At 36.1% G+C, this 17,159-nt stretch overlaps 1 protein-coding gene across 1 annotated transcript in view; it reads left to right on the forward strand.

The window, feature by feature from the left end:
• The first annotated feature begins 7,113 nt into the window (after positions 1-7,113).
• mtmr7b (myotubularin related protein 7b) overlaps positions 7,114-17,159 on the forward strand; it is a 44,146-nt gene continuing 34,100 nt past the window's right edge. The window contains exon 1 of the mRNA XM_062027193.1: positions 7,114-7,576. Within this exon, the coding sequence (XP_061883177.1) occupies positions 7,553-7,576 (24 nt within the window). The 5' untranslated portion in view covers positions 7,114-7,552. The remainder of the gene's footprint in view (positions 7,577-17,159) is intronic.

Genomic DNA, 17,159 nt, shown 5'->3' on the forward strand with positions numbered 1-17,159 from the left:
TTAATTTTAGTGTAGAAAACCATATGTGTGAATGTTTTGAAGCATTCACACAATAATTCAGTAATAAAAAGATGTTTAAAATAATTTGTAAACGTGATTATAGACGGAATGAATGTCCGTGTACCTTCCGTTCATTCTATTTCCAATTATGAAACGCAAATTAAAAAACAAAGTTAGGGACGTTTTTCGATTATTTTTTACTACCTATGGCAGATTTAAAAACAAATAAAAAAGGGTTGATTTTTATTAAAATATTGCCATAAAATGTTATTTTTTGTGCCGTTTTCCTTTTATGGATTTTTATTTTTCCAGATAAACACAAAAATGCAAAAATGTGTGTTTATTTGTGTGATGACAAATTGAACCGGAAGCAGTACTTTAGCTTTTCCTTTGCGTTTAGCATGTTTTTAGCATAACGGTAACATCTTTGTTCAGCAGGCGTCTTATTGCCGTTTTTTGTTTTTTTTAAGGGTCATTAAATAGTATTCCAAATGTTGTTTCAGAAATGAAAATAGAAAAAATGGCCCGAAATTTGTTTTTTGATTTATTTTCATTTAAGAATTGGAAATAGAATGAACGGAAGGTACACGGGCCCTTTCTGACAGGATACATTGCCAAAGTGTTTTTTTTCCCCTACAGGCCAGTCCGCGCTCTCGTCTTTAAATACCAAATTCCGGTTCCGGTGTCATAATATTTTAAAAAAAAAAAAAAAAAAAATCTGTTTTTGGTCCGGTTTTTTTTGTTTCTGCTGACTGCTGATTGACATTTTTGTCATATAAAATATACAACAAAAATAAAACCGTTTTTTTTTCTTTTTTTTTTTCTAGTTATTTCTTTTTAAAACGAAAAAACAAGAACACTTTCAGTTATATTTTAGTTTTTCAAAATAAAATTCAAATAAACTGTTTATTTTTTTATATTTTCAATTGTAATATATGATACGAAAATTAAATGAACCATATTAACAGTACTAATCCTGTCTGTGTACCTTCCGTTCATTCTATTTACAATCCTGAAACGCAAATCAAAAAATAAAATTAGGGCCGTTTTTTCCGATTTTTATTATATATGGCAGAGTTTAAAACAAACAAAAACGGCTTGATTTTCATTAAAATATTGCCATAAAATTGGATTTTGTGCTGTTTTCTTTTGATGGATTATTTTTTGTCCAGATAAACACAAATGTTCATCCGAAATGCAAAAATGGAAATCGAAAATATATATAGATTTCTGGGAAATCTGGGAATTTTTGGGTTTTGTCAAGGGAAAGCCCGCGATCCCCGAATAGGCTGAACAGTTTGAAGTTGGAATGGTTCGAATCGGGTGAAAAATGTGGAAGGTGGAGCGTGCCAAAATCTGGAGAAGAAGAAGAAGTTTAATAAATAGATTAATTTTAGTGTAGAAAACCATATGTGTGAATGCTTTGGAGCATTCACACAATAATTCAGTAATAAAAAGATGTTTAAAATAATTTGTAAACGTGATTATAGACGGAATGAATGTCCGTGTACCTTCCGTTCATTCTATTTCCAATTATGAAACGCAAATTAAAAAAACAAAGTTAGGGACATTTTTCGATTTTTTTTTTACTACATATGGCAGATTTAAAAAACAAATAAAAAAAGGGTTAATTTTTTATTAAAATATTGCCATAAAATTTTATTTTTTGTGCCGTTTTCCTTTTATGGATTTTTATTTTTCCAGATAAACACAAAAATGCAAAAATGTGTGTTTATTTGTGTGATGACAAATTGAACCGGAAGCAGTACTTTAGCTTTTCCTTTGCGTTTAGCATGTTTTTATCATAACGGTAACATCTTTTTTCAGCAGGCGTCTTATTGCCGTTTTTTTTTTTTTTTTTAAGGGTCATTAAATAGTATTCCAAATGTTGTTTCAGAAATGAAAATAGAAAAAATGGCCCGAAATTTGTTTTTTGATTTATTTTCATTTAAGAATTGGAAATAGAATGAACGGAAGGTACACGGGCCCTTTCTGACAGGATACATTGCCAAAGTGTTTTTTTTCCCTACAGGCCAGTCCACGCTCTCGTCTTTAAATACCAAATTCCGGTTCCGGTGTCATAATATTTTTTTAAAAATAATAATAAATCTGTTTTTGGTCCGTTTTTTTTTGTTTCTGCTGACTGCTGATTGACATTTTTGTCATATAAAATATACAAGAAAAATAAAACCGTTTTTTTTTTTTTTCTTTCTAGTTATTTCTTTTTAAAACGAAAAAACAAGAACACTTTCAGTTATATTTTAGTTTTTCAAAATAAAATTCAAATAAACTGTTTATTTTTTTATTTTTTCAATTGTAATATATGATACGAAAATTAAATGAACCATATTAACAGTACTAATCCTGTCTGTGTACCTTCCGTTCATTCTATTTACAATCCTGAAACGCAAATCAAAAAATAAAATTAGGGCCGTTTTTTCCGATTTTTATTATATATGGCAGAGTTTAAAACAAACAAAAACGGCTTGATTTTCATTAAAATGTTGCCATAAAATTGGATTTTGTGCTGTTTTCTTTTGATGGATTATTTTTTGTCCAGATAAACACAAATGTTCATCCGAAATGCAAAAATGGAAATCGAAAATATATATAGATTTCTGGGAAATCTGGGAATTATTGGGTTTTGACAAGGGAAAGCCCGCGATTCCCGAATAGGCTGAACAGTTTGAAGTTGGAATGGTTCGAATCGGGTGAAAAATGTGGAAGGGAGAGCGTGCCAAAATCTTGAGAAGAAGAAGAAGTTTAATAAATAGATTAATTTTAGTGTAGAAAACCATATGTGTGAATGCTTTGAAGCATTCACACAATAATTCAGTAATAAAAAGATGTTTAAAATAATTTGTAAACGTGATTATAGACGGAATGAATGTCCGTGTACCTTCCGTTCATTCTATTTCCAATTATGAAACGCAAATTAAAAAAAACAAAGTTAGGGACGTTTTTCGATTTTTTTTTTAATACATATGGCAGATTTGAAAACAAATAAAAAAAGGGTTAATTTTTATTAAAATATTGCCATAAAATTGTATTTTTTGTGCCGTTTTCCTTTTATGGATTTTTATTTTTCCAGATAAACACAAAAATGCAAAAATGTGTGTTTATTTGTGTGATGACAAATTGAACCGGAAGCAGTACTTTAGCTTTTCCTTTGTGTTCAGCATGTTTTTAGCATAACGGTAACATCTTTGTTCAGCAGGCGTCTTATTGCCGTTTTTTTTTTTTTTTAAGGGTCATTAATTAGTATTCCAAATGTTGTTTCAGAAATGAAAATGGAAAAAATGGCCCGAAATTTGTTTTTTGATTTATTTTCATTTAAGAATTGGAAATAGAATGAACGGAAGGTACACAGGCCCTTTCTGACAGGATACATTGCCAAAGTGTTTTTTTTCCCCTACAGGCCAGTCCGCGCTCTCGTCTTTAAATACCAAATTCCGGTTCCGGTGTCATAATATTTTTTTTTTTTTTAAATAAATCTGTTTTTGGTCCGGTTTTTTTTGTTTCTGCTGACTGCTGATTGACATTTTTGTCATATAAAATATACAACAAAAATAAAACTTTTTTTTTTTTTTTTTTCTACTTATTTCTTTTTAAAACGAAAAAACAAGAACACTTTCAGTTATATTTTAGTTTTTCAAAATAAAATTCAAATAAACTGTTTATTTTTTTATTTTTTCAATTGTAATATATGATACGAAAATTAAATGAACCATATTAACAGTACTAATCCTGTCTGTGTACCTTCCGTTCATTCTATTTACAATCCTGAAACGCAAATCAAAAAATAAAAGTAGGGACGTTTTTTCCGATTTTTACTATATATGGCAGAGTTTAAAACAAACAAAAACGGCTTGATTTTCATTAAAATGTTGCCATAAAATTGGATTTTGTGCTGTTTTCTTTTGATGGATTATTTTTTGTCCAGATAAACACAAATGTTCATCCGAAATGCAAAAATGGAAATCGAAAATAATTCCAAGAGAGCATGTATCGAAGGGGAAAGTTGATCGAACATGATCAACTTTTACCCAAAGTATGCAAATTACAACATCCAGCCATAAAGCTTCATTTTAGGGGCACTGTAGCATACTGTAATACATACACATATTGTCACAAAGAAACTTACTTACATCCTGAAAACGCCGGCTATAACTGGATAGCTTTCTCCATCTCGATACTGTGGCAGCCAACTCATTTGTGTGGCTTTTGAACAGGCTTTTTTCCCCACTTTCTATTGTATAATAATCTTACATATTTGAATTGGGGTTTTTTTTCACCTAAAAAAAAAACGTCCAAAAGACTTGACTTGTCCGTCTACAGGATAGCAAATATCAGTCCGCATTCCACACCAGAACCCTCTGGCGAGCTACTCGGAAAAGGTGTCGAACTTCTGGTGTCGGTCAACTGAATGGAATGGTGAATGTAGACGTCATTTACACTCTACTGATGATGACGTTATGACGAGCACAATGTTTATGATGATGTTTATGATGAAGACGTTGATGTTTTCTACTAAATTGAAATAAAATACATTGAGTAATCAAATCAACATTGCAGGCATGTACAAGTTAGCCAAAGACGGACTCTACTTTCTTATCTTAAATGAAAATGACACCAGGATTTTTGCAAAGAGTTACCGACAGAGAAAACTTGACTATCAAAGGTGAAATCGTGTACTGTCATTTGAGTCAATTCTCGCCAAATACTGAAAATGTTAATAGTCTTTTGGTTTTCAAAGACAAGATACTTCAAGTTCGAACTGGAGAAACGTTGTTATTTTTTGCAAATCTTAGCTCATTTGGAATTTGATGCCTGCGAGATGTTTCAAAAAAGCTGGCACAAGTGGCAAAAAAGACTGAGAAAGTTGAGGAAATGCTCATCAAACACGTATTTGGAAAATCCCACAGGTGAACAGGCTAATTGGGAACAGGTGGGTGCCATGATTGGGTATAAAAGAAGCTTCCGTGAAATGCTCAGTCATTCACAAACATGGATGGGGCGAGGGTCACCACTTTGTCAACAAATGCGTGAGCAAATTGTCCAACAGTTTAAGAACAACATTTCTCAACCAGCTATTGCAAGGAATTTAGGGAATTCACCATCTACGCTCCGTAACATCATCAAAAGGTTCAGAGAATCTGGAAAAATCACTGCGCGTACTCAGTCAGTGTGTAAAGGATATCACCGCATGGGTTCAGAAACACTTCAGAAACCCATTGTCAGTAACTACAGTTTGTCGCTACATCTGTAAGTGCAAGATAAAACTCTACTATTCAAAGGGAAAGCCATTTATCAACAACACCCAGAATTACAGCCGGCTTCGCTGGGCCCCAGCTCTTAGAAGATGGACTGATGCAAAGTGGAAAAGTGTTCTGTGGTCTGACGAGTCCACATTTCAAATTTTTTCGGAAACTGAGGACGTCGTGTCCTCCGGACCAAAGAGGAAAAGAACCATCTGGACTGTTCTAAGTTGAAAAGCCAGCATCTGTGATGGTATGGGGGTGTATTAGTGCCCAAGGCATGGGTAACGTACATATCTGTGAAGGCACCATTAATGCTGAAAGGTACATACAGGTTTTGGAGCAACATATGTTGCCATCCAAGCAACGTCTTATTCATGGACGCCCCTGCTTATCAGAATTCAGCGAGCTTATGTTGCCATGCTGTACCAAATCTGCCCGGGGCCTTCAGACTCAACAGTGCGGGCGTCTGTGCACTGTAAGTGAACGGACACATACAGTTGATAGACAATTGCCATAGCCAATCAGATCACGTGTTGTTGTCAGTAAGGCCTTCTAGCTGGCCTTACACTGTGATTGGATACTCACTCGGGAGTCCCAAGTGAGTATCCAATCACAAGTCGCGCTGTGAATCTTTGGGTGTCCCACGATTCAATTCAATATCGATTCTAGGGGTCATGATTGGATTCAAAATCGATTTTTTTTTCAATTCAACACGATTCTCGATTCAAAAACAATTTTTTTCCCGATTTAAAATGATTCTCTATTCATTCAATACATTGGATTTCAGCAGGATCTACCCCAGTCTGCTGACATGCAAGCAGAGTAGTAGATTTTTGTAAAAAGCTTTTATAATTGTAAAGGACAATGTTTTATCAACTGATTGCAATAATGTACATTTGTTTTAACTATTAAATGAACCAAAAATATAACTTATTTTATCTTTGTGATAATATTGGACACAGTGTGTTGTCAAGCTTATGAGATGCGATGCAAGTGTAAGCCACTGTGACACTATTGTTCTTTTTTATTTTTTTATAAATGTCTAATGATAATGTCAATGAGGGATTTTTAATCACTGCTATGTTGAAATTGTAACTAATGTTGATACTGTTGTTGATAATATCCATTTTTGTTTCACTACTTTTGGTTTGTTCTGTGTCGTGTTTGTGTCTCCTCTCAATTGCTCTGTTTATTGCAGTTCTGAGTGTTGCTGGGTCGGGTTTGGTTTTGGATTTGGATTGCATTGTTATGGTATTGCTGTGTATTGTTTTGTTGGATTGATTAATAAAAAAAATAAAAATTTAAATTAAAAAAAATTACAAAATTAAAAAAATCGATTTTTTAAAAATGAGAATCGATTCTGAATCGCACAACGTGAGAATCGCGATTCGAATTTGAATCGATTTTTTCCCACACCCCTATATATATATATATATATATATATATATATATATATATATATATAATTTGTTTTATATATATATATATATATATATATATATATATATATATATATATATATATATATATATATATATTTATTTATTTATTTAATTTTTATTTTATTTTTTTATTATTTTAATTGTTTTTATTATTATTATTATTTTTAAACAATGTATAATGGCATACAAGTTTTGACTGTTAAGTTATCAGTAATGGAACATTCACATCCGGAGAGTGGCAGTAATGCGTTAACTCCGTTTGCAACCGCCGCGAAACAAAAACGAAGAAGAAGAGTGGCCGGGTAGATGGGACATGCCCCTTTGAGCAGCGTGCCTATCATCAGGTCAAATTGTCAGGGCATTCCGTGGTTGTACAATGGCACCGGTATTTTTTTTAAATATTTTTTTTCTTTACAATATTGTGGAATAATAACACATATAGATGTCAACTACACTGCATGGAAAAAGTGTTGAGAAATAAACAGCTTATGATTTATTTATATTACACATGCATCCTCTTTAACGGGAACTTGCCCCCACCAAGATGGCCGCCACGAAGGCACGTCGCTTTAGCATGCCCTGTCTAGTCTAATGTACATCCACGGTGGTAGCAGCCTAGCGGATTCACTTGTTATCATTGTAGCTGCGGCAGTGCTTGCTAGGCGAGGACTGCTCTCCTACTTCAGTACAGGCAAATTAAATATAGAAACGATATTATTATCAGGAAATAATCCGAACAGCGGCCATTGAGAATACACCGCACTTGATCAACGGCTGTAAAAAAAAATAACAATACGCGCTCGGCTAGCGTTCCTCTATCATCGCCACCATTTTGGCTGCCAGTCAGTGATGGAGCACATCCGGACGCCAAAGGTATTGTTTGCTTTACATTTCAATACCAGTGTCTTTATTAATTATGTGGTTCGCAGTTATTATTTGTATTATCTTTTGATGCTGATGTGCAAAGTTACGTCACGTTCTTGTTTCGTTTGGCGTGTTTATTCCTCAACCCGTCACCGAGCCGTCCCACACACGCAATCCCATCTTTATAAGGCATATATTGATATAAGTACACGTACAAGTATTTCTGTATAAGTACAAGCAATGAACGGTATTTTGCTATATGACGTCATAACGGTGCGTCTCCATGACCTAATTAGTGGCTTCCAATCACTGATACACTATATTGCCAAAAAGTATTTGGCCACCTGCCTTGACTCACATATGAACTTGAAGTGCCATACCATTCCTAACCCATAGGGTTCAATATGATGTGGGTCCACCTTTTGCAGCTATTACAGCTTCAGCTCTTCTGGGAAGGCTGTCCACAAGGTTGCGGAGTGTGTTTATACGAATTTCCCACCGTTCTTCCAAAAGGTCACACACTGATGTTGGTGGAGAAGGCCTGGCTCTCAGTCGCCATTCTAATTCATCCCAAAGGTGTTCTGTCGGGTTCAGGTCAGGACTCTGTGCAGGCCAGTCAAGTTCATCCACACCAGACTCTGTCATCCATGTCTTTATGGATCTTGCTTGTCATGTTGGAAGAGGAAGGGGCCCGCTCCAAACTGCTCCCACAAGGTTGGGAGCATGGAATTGTCCAAAATGTTTTGGTACCCTGGAGCATTCAAAGTTCCTTTCATTGGAGCCAAGCCCAACTCCCGAAAAACAACCCCACACCATAATACCTCCTCCACCAAATTTCACACTCGGCACAATGCAGTCCGAAATGTTCCGTTTGCCTGGCAACCTCCAAACCCAGACTCGTCCATCAGATTGCCAGATGGAAAAGAAGTGATTCATCACTCCAGAGAACGCGTCTCCACTGCTCTAGAGTCCAGTGGAGAAGTGCTTTAAATCACTGCATCCGACTTGGTGATGTATGGCTTAGATGCAGCTGCACGGCCATGGAAACCCATTCCATGAAGCTCTCTGCGTACTGTACGTGGGCTAGGGATGATGTTTGATAAGAAATTATCGAGTTTGAGCCTATTATCGAATCCTCTTATCGAACCGATTCCTTATCGATTCTCTTATCGAATCCAGATAGGTTGTTGTATATGGAAAAAAACACAATATTTGGTTTAACAAAAGCTCACTTTTATTTTATAAGAAAAAAATAAAATAAATAAATAAATATTGTCTGTTACCCCCCTAAAAAAAATTAAAAAAATAAATATTGACTGTTGTTACCCAAAGTACACTACCGTTCAAAAGTTTGGGGTCACCCAAACAATTTTGTGGAATAGCCTTCATTTCTAAGAACAAGAATAGACTGTCTAGTTTCAGATGAAAGTTCTCTTTTTCTGGCCATTTTGAGCGTTTAATTGACCCCACAAATGTGATGCTCCAGAAACTCAATCTGCTCAAAGGAAGGTCAGTTTTGGAGCTTCTGTAACGAGCTAAACTGTTTTCAAATGTGTGAACATGATTGCACAAGGGTTTTCTAATCATCAATTAGCCTTCTGAGCCAATGAGCAAACACATTGTACCATTAGAACACTGGAGTGATAGTTGCTGGAAATGGGCCTCTATACACCTATGTAGATATTGCACCAAAAACCAGACATTTGCAGCTAGAATAGTCATTTACCACATTAGCAATGTATAGAGTGTATTTCTTTAAAGTTAAGACTAGTTTAAAGTTATCTTCATTGAAAAGTACAGTGCTTTTCCTTAAAAAATAAGGACATTTCAATGTGACCCCAAACTTTTGAACGGTAGTATATATTAAGTAGAATTTTCAGTCCCTTGGGGACAAAACTGAAAATAATACAGCTCTCCAAAAAGTGCACTTCTGCTGCTATTGGAACATACTAACTACACACACAGGCAGACAGCTAACAAACAATCCAAGACGTCTAATAAAGTTCCAAAGCAGATGAATCCATTTAGGCTCTTTATTGTTGTTGATCTTGCTTTGTCTTTTCCTATCTTTACTTTTGTCTTGCACTGGACTGTTATTTTTTATTATTTTTTAACTGAAATACACACAATGACAAATGTATAAGCTATGTGATTCAATTAACATACTGCAATTTAATACACAATATGTAAATATTATCTTCACACAAATATACAGTACTATCATCAAACAAATACTTCTGAGTGTTGAAACTATTTCGATGGTGGAACTACACGACTGGCAGCCATTTTAAGTCCTCAAGTCATCCATTGAAACAGTGCACAAAAATCGTTTTTCAATAAACATATTAGTTTTAAATTTAACCACTTTCCACCTTAATATTGAGTTACATAAACAATATTATGTTTACTTACAGACTTATCTTGTCCAAGGCTTGTAAGAGCTAACACAACTTGTCTACTTCTCATTGTCTCATGAACTGAACTGACTCGCCAACCGGGAAGTGGCCAGACTAATGACACGTAGTATTTTCATATCGCCACAAGGTGTCAGTAAGAGTCTTTACTATAGTGGTCTCGATAACGGGTACCGGTTCTCAAAAAGGGATTCGAGTCCGAGGACTCTGTTCTTTTCTTATCGAACAACCGGGAAAACCAGGTTCGAGCATCATCCCTAACGTGGGCTAATTGAAAGGTCACATGAAGTTTGGAGCTCTGTAGCAACTGACTGTGCAAAAAGTCGGCGCCTCTTTGTACTATGCGCTTCAGCATCCGCTGACCCCTCTCTGTCAGTTTACGTGGCCTCCCACTAGGTGGCTGAGTTGCTGTTGTTCCCAAACTCTTCCATTTTCTTAAAATAAAACCAACTGTTGACTTTGCACAGGTGGCATCCTATGACGGTTCCACGCTGGAAATCACTGAGAGCGGCCCATTCTTTCACAAATGCTTGTAGAAACAGTCTCCATGCCTAAGTGCTTGGTTTTATACATCTGATCATTTGGGATGGGTGGCCAAATACTTTTGGCAATATAGTGTATCTACATTTACGAGTATTTCTACAAGTATAAGTACAAGCAATGAACTGCGTTTGGCAGTATGACGTCATAACGGTGCGTCTCCATGACCTAATTAGTGGCTTCCAGTCACTTGATACCATCAGTCATGATCTGTCGTTATGAGGTATTGTCTCTAGAATTTTGAGGAGAAAAATGAATATATTTCATTTTGGAATAAGGCTGTAACAACAAAATGTGGAAAAAGTGAATACTTTCCAGAGGCACTGTACATGCTGTGTGTTGTTTGCTGTGTGATGTTGCCTCATTCTGTCTGATACCACGTTCATTTTAGAGTGGTGGTGGGTGTTGCCTCCACTAGTAAAAATATTTTCCCTGCATTGAACTTGCTGTGCATCTGACGCTGTCTTGTTGACATACGGTTTCAACCACATCAAAAGTACCGTGCCACGCTCCATCAAACGTCTCAGTAACGGGGTTGTAAAGTGCATGAAAATAATTAAGTTTGATAATTTGTTACTACTGAAAGTAACAGCATTACTTACGCCGTTATTCAAAACATTGGCAGTGTTTCCCCACACATTCATTTATTTGTGGCGGCCCGCCACGAAAGAATTATGTCCGCCACAAATAAAATTCTTATTTTTTATTATTTTTTTGTCCTGTCCAGCTTCCCAGGCAAATCATATAGTTGATGTAGATGCCCATATAGGCTGTTCAGATTTACTTTACAAAAGAGAAGTGTAGGATACTTCTCTTGTTGCCTTATTTGTATTTGACCACTACTGTTTTCTGTTTGTTACTGGCTGTGGCAGGATACCTGTGCCTCTGTTTCACTTTATGTTGCTGGTAAATAATATGGTTGTAGTAGTAGGCTAAAGTTAAATTATTTAGTATGCACTAATTAAAGGGGCACAGCTTTAAGAGACATTTTAGCTTTTATATTTTATAAGATATATTTTTTGTAAGAACCACAATTAATAAATATATTTCAGTGAATAACTTATTGTTAAAATCTGTATAAAAATATGTACATAAAGTGTTGTAATTATATTGTAAAATGGATGGATGGATGGATGGACGTTTAAAACAAAACTGTTATTATTAATTAGTAAGTATACATTTTTTTAGCCTTTTTAGAGAAAATCATATCATTGTAGTAAATTATGCAAATTACTCGATGATGTCATGGTGACCACGCCCATAGCCACGCCCCCATCGCCACAGGTATCTTGGCAGTTTATGGGAAACACTGATTGGTTATGCCTGATTAAATTTTTTTGCCGCTCCTTAATGGAACGATCCGGTCCAATTTACGCGAGATATCTGATTATCACATCTGAATTTTTGGTCTTTAAATTGTAGATTGTCACTGTAAGCATCAAAACTATGAATGAACACATGTGGAGTTATGTACTTACCAAAAAAAGGTGAAATAACTGAAAACATGTTTTATATTCTAGTTTCTTCAAAATAACCACCCTTTGCTCTGATTACTTTTTCGCACACTCTTGGCATTCTCTCGATGAACTTCAAGAGGTAGTCACCTGAAATGGTTTTCACTTCACAGGTGTGCTTGAAGCTCATCGAGAGAATGCCAAGAGTGTGCAAAGCAGGAATTAATCTCATTAGACATTACTGAACAATTTTTGTTCAAATCTGTTCCTGACAAGTTCATAAACTTAGGTGCTGACACACTGTTATTTTGCACTAATTCAAAGTCAAACTGCACTGTCTTTTCAATAAATACCATATTTGAAAAATTTGAGCTAGAAAAACGCTGGTTGTCATTAAAGGCCTACTGAAAGCCACTACTACCGACCACGCAGTCTGATAGTTTATATATCAATGATGAAATCTCAACATTGCAACACATGCCAATACGGCCGGGTTAACTTATAAAGTGCATTTTTAAATTTGCCGCTAAACTTCCGGTTGAAAACGTCTATGTATGATGACGTATGCGCGTGACGTCAATCGTTGAAACGGAAGTATTCGGACGCCATTGAATCCAATACAAAAAGCTCTGTTTTCATCTCAAAATTCCACAGTATTCTGGACATCTGTGTTGGTGAATCTTTTGCAATTTGTTTAATGAACAATGAAGACTGCAAAGAAGAAAGTTGTAGGTGGGATCGGTGTATTAGCGGCGGACTACAGCAACACAACCAGGAGGACTTTGAGATGGATAGCAGACGCGCTAGCCGCAGACTTCACCTTGACTTCCTCCGTCTCCGGGCCACCGACCGCATCGGTGATCGGGTGAAGTCCTTCGTCAAACCGTCGATCGCTGGAACGCAGGTGAGCACGGGTGTTGATGAGCAGATGAGGGCTGGCTGGCGTAGCTAATGTTTTTAGCATAGCTCTGTGAGGTCCCGTTGCTCAGTTAGCTTCAATGGCGTCGTTAGCAACAGCATTGTTAACCTTCGCCAGGCTGGAAAGCATTAACCGTGTAGTTACATGTCCATGGTTTAATAGTATTGTTGATTTTCTGTCTATCCTTCCAGTCAGGGGTTTATTTCTTTTGTTTCTATATGCAGTTAAGCCTGATGCTATCACGTTAGCTCCGTAGCTAAAGTGTTTCGCCGATGTATTGTCGTGGAGATAAAAGTCACTGTGAATGTCCATTTCTCGTTCTCGACTCTCATTTTCAAGAGGATATAGTATCCGAGGTGGTTTAAAATACAAATCTGTGATCCACAATAGAAAAAGGAGAGAGTGTGGAATCCATTGAGCCCTTGTACCTAAGTTACGGTCAGAGCGAAAAAAGATACGTCCTGCACTGCACTCTAGTCCTTCACTCTCACGTTCCTCATCCACGAATATTTCATTCTCGCTCAAATTAATGGGGTAATCGTCGCTTTCTCAGTCTGAATCGCTCTCGCTGCTGGTGTAAACAATGGGGACATGTGAGGAGCCTTTCAACCTGTGACGTCACGCTACTTCCGGTACAGGCAAGGCTTTTTTTTATCAGCGACCAAAAGTTGCGAACTTTATCGTCGATGTTCTCTACTAAATCCTTTCAGCAAAAATATGGCAATATCGCGAAATGATCAAGTATGACACATAGAATGGATCTGCGATCCCCGTTTAAATAAAAACATTTCATTTCAGTAGGCCTTTAAGAGGCGATTGTAGGTCCCTCAGCCAAACCAGTTGAGAGCCACTTTTTATAGTTTTTTCCATTATTTGTTGGACATTCTCACTGATCTTGGAACAAAATCCCTGTGAACAACGTGGATCTACTAATCCAGTTGACTGAAATGTATTCACACTGCTTCACTTTTTTCACATTTTGTTTTGTCAGACTCACAGCCTTACTAGCAATGTTTATAAATTATTCTCTAGATTCCAGTACACACAACCCCTAATAACATGAAAAAAAACATGTTTTAAGATGTGCAAATGCATTGCTGTATCTATAAATTAGAATTAATATTTTAATATTTAATACTTGGTGCTTCAAAGGAATTGCGGACAGAATCATGGAGTTGGTCAGTATAAACGGAAGCTAGTGTTGAATGTAAAATATCCCAACAATCAACATGAATGGGACAGAAATGCTGTCATCGTAAGGAAAAGGAACGCTTGTCTAAGGAAATCATCATGGGTCCTGGACCGCTCATTCCAAACTAAACAAGGTCGAAATGATATGGCCTAAAAAAAGATTTCGCAAAAAATTATATTTGTGATATTTTTCTGATCGTTTTCCCCTACTTTTTTAAAGAAACCAATAAATACAAACGTCAGAAACCATTCAAAATTAATTTAGCTTTTATTTGATCAAAAACTATTTGTTTGAAATGACACTACATCTTACTCTCAGCAAAATATTTTTTTTATAAAGTTATTGTTTTTTGAACTTTGCCATTTTTTTTAGAATCATTTTCAAGAAACTACATGTTAAGCTGCTTCCGGGAGGCAAAACCTCTGTGCAAATACAAACCACTGACAATGCTATTTTGACACTATTTTGAACAAATTTCTCGTTCGCGTTGTTTTGTTGTGGGTGTGAATCTCCGCTAATGATTGGTATGGCTGATGTTACGGGAGCTCTTCTCCTGAGGGCAAAAAGTATGACAGCGCAAGAGAAGAAAACATTGATTCTATATTCTAAATCGTTTGCAACAAAAAACTTGCATCGAGCAATAAAATCGCCCAGAGCTTCCAACACAGCCTCTTGAAACTCTAGCTAAGTCTGCGGACAAAGCAACTGCCAGCCAGGACAATCCATACACCCGCAACACATCTAATGTCCTTGCAATGCTTCCGCCATCCTAGGAATTGGAATAGGACCTGGATCACAGGTGAAACATAAATCAAATTAAGCAAGTCCAGTTGTTCTGATTCAATCCTCCACATAAACTAAAGTGCATTTCAAATTAGATTAAAATATATAATATTTTCTATTCCTCTATTCCTCTTATACGTAGGTAAATACTGCAGGACCAGACTTGGTTAAATTGGACCTTACCTGTAACATATACCTAGGGATGATGTTTGATAAGGAATTATCGAGTTCGAGCCTATTATCGAACCGATTCCTTATCGATTCTCTTATCGAGTCCAGATAGGTTGTTGTATATGGAAAAAAACACACAATATTTGGTTTAACAAAAGCTCACTTTTATTATATAATAAAAAAATAAAATCTAATAAATACATAAATATTGACTGTTACCCACCTAAAAAAATTTAATAAAATAAATAAATATTGACTGTTGTTACCCAAAGTATATTAAGTGGGATTTTTCAGAGAAACAAATATATACAGTAACACAAAAACAACCTGTCTCTGTGATCACTATAGGTGTATAAATAATAATATAGTGTTAAATAAAATCAGTCCCTTGGGCACAAAACTGAAAATAATACAGCTCTCCAAAAAGTGCACTTCTGCTGCTATTTGACATAACTGTTTGTTATGATGCTTTGACATTTTTGCACTTTATTTCTTTATTGAAAGAAAATTCTATGAAGAGAAAAGTTGTTTGCCAATGTGGTTACAATGCTAAAAAATGAACAGTTAAAGCTAAAAAAAGAAATACACTTTATTGAGTTAACATTATTTCTTTATAGGGGGAAAAATTTTATGAGCGAGAGAATATAACAACTACACTACCCAGCATGCAACGGGAGTTACGAGCATGCGCGGTAGCCCCGAAAAGTGTTGCATGTTGCCACGCTGTGAAAGTAAACGTCAAGAACTCAGCCAACACGCCTCGTCTGCATTATTTATAATTAGACAGACAACACATCTACAGTGTGATTTTGTTTTGTTTACAAGGAAAGAAAAACAAAAGTTAAAAAGGGAGATATGTTGTATATATATATGTTTGTGCTGCGGTTGTTTTAAGAACGTTGCGACAGCTGCCGTAAAGGAGGTGCGTTGCTAGCCTGGTTGCTATGTTTCCGGTTGGTCGTAAAAGTGTTCGTCATGTGTTTTACCTTGCTAAAATCTCTCAGTAAAGTTATTCGATGGATGATAGCTTTTGTTTTGAACTTTATTACACCTCGGAGCGCTTTTTCCCGTCCATTGTTTTCCTGCTTTCGCTATCTGCGCCTAATGACTGAGCTACGTGACGTCAATTCTTGTGATGTCCCACGGAGCATTTCTGGTCGGGACGGGATTCGAATAAAGAATCAACTCTTTTCCTTTACTATAGTGGTCTCGATAACGGGTACCGGTTCTCAAAAAGGGATTCGAGTCCGAGGACTCGGTTCTTTTCTTATCAAACAACCGGGAAAACCGGTTTCGAGTATCATCCCTACATATACCTGAGTTTGGAGGGATTAGTGGTGAAGTGTTTTTTGTGCTCTTGACAAGAGTCTCAAAGTCCAGAGTTCCAGTAAACGAAGCAACTGTGAGGTCATAAAAATGTGATAAAATAAAAGTTTATTGTCAATGTTGCAGGAACAATGAAAGTCAGCTTCATGCTCTGTATCCAGTTTTCTTTTGTTTAGTTTTCTGATGCACCAGAGCTGAAGAAGAAGACTAGAAGCCGCACTAACAAAGATAGGTAGTACTGAATGGTAGGAGATTGTTTACTGCTGGGGCAGCGAGTAAATAATTCCCACCCATCCCAGTGGTGCACCAGATTTGAGAGCGGTTAGTACCTCCATGACCCACTGAAGACTGGTCATGGTCATAACCCACTAGTTGGGAATCCCTGCTCTAAACCTTATTAGGTGTCTTCAGTTTTAGGAGCAATTAGGTAAATAGTATGGTATTCCTCGTGCAGTCAATTAGTGTGCAAGGTTTTTGGATTGATTGATTGAGACTTTTCTTAGTAGATTGCACAGTACAGTACATATTCCGTACAATTGACCACTAAATGGTAACACCCGAATAAGTTTTTCAACTTGTTTAAGTTGGGGTCAACTTAAATCAATTCATGGTTTTTGATTGATTGATTGAGACTTTTATTAGTAGGTTGCACAGTGAAGTACATATTCCGTACAATTGACCACTAAATGGTAACACCCGAATAAGTTTTTCAATTTAAATTGATTCATGATACAGATATATACTATCAGATATATACTATGCTATCATCATAATACAGGTATATATATACAGG

The sequence above is a fragment of the Entelurus aequoreus genome, linkage group LG18, assembly GCF_033978785.1.
Source record: "Entelurus aequoreus isolate RoL-2023_Sb linkage group LG18, RoL_Eaeq_v1.1, whole genome shotgun sequence".
NCBI lineage: Eukaryota > Metazoa > Chordata > Actinopteri > Syngnathiformes > Syngnathidae > Entelurus > Entelurus aequoreus.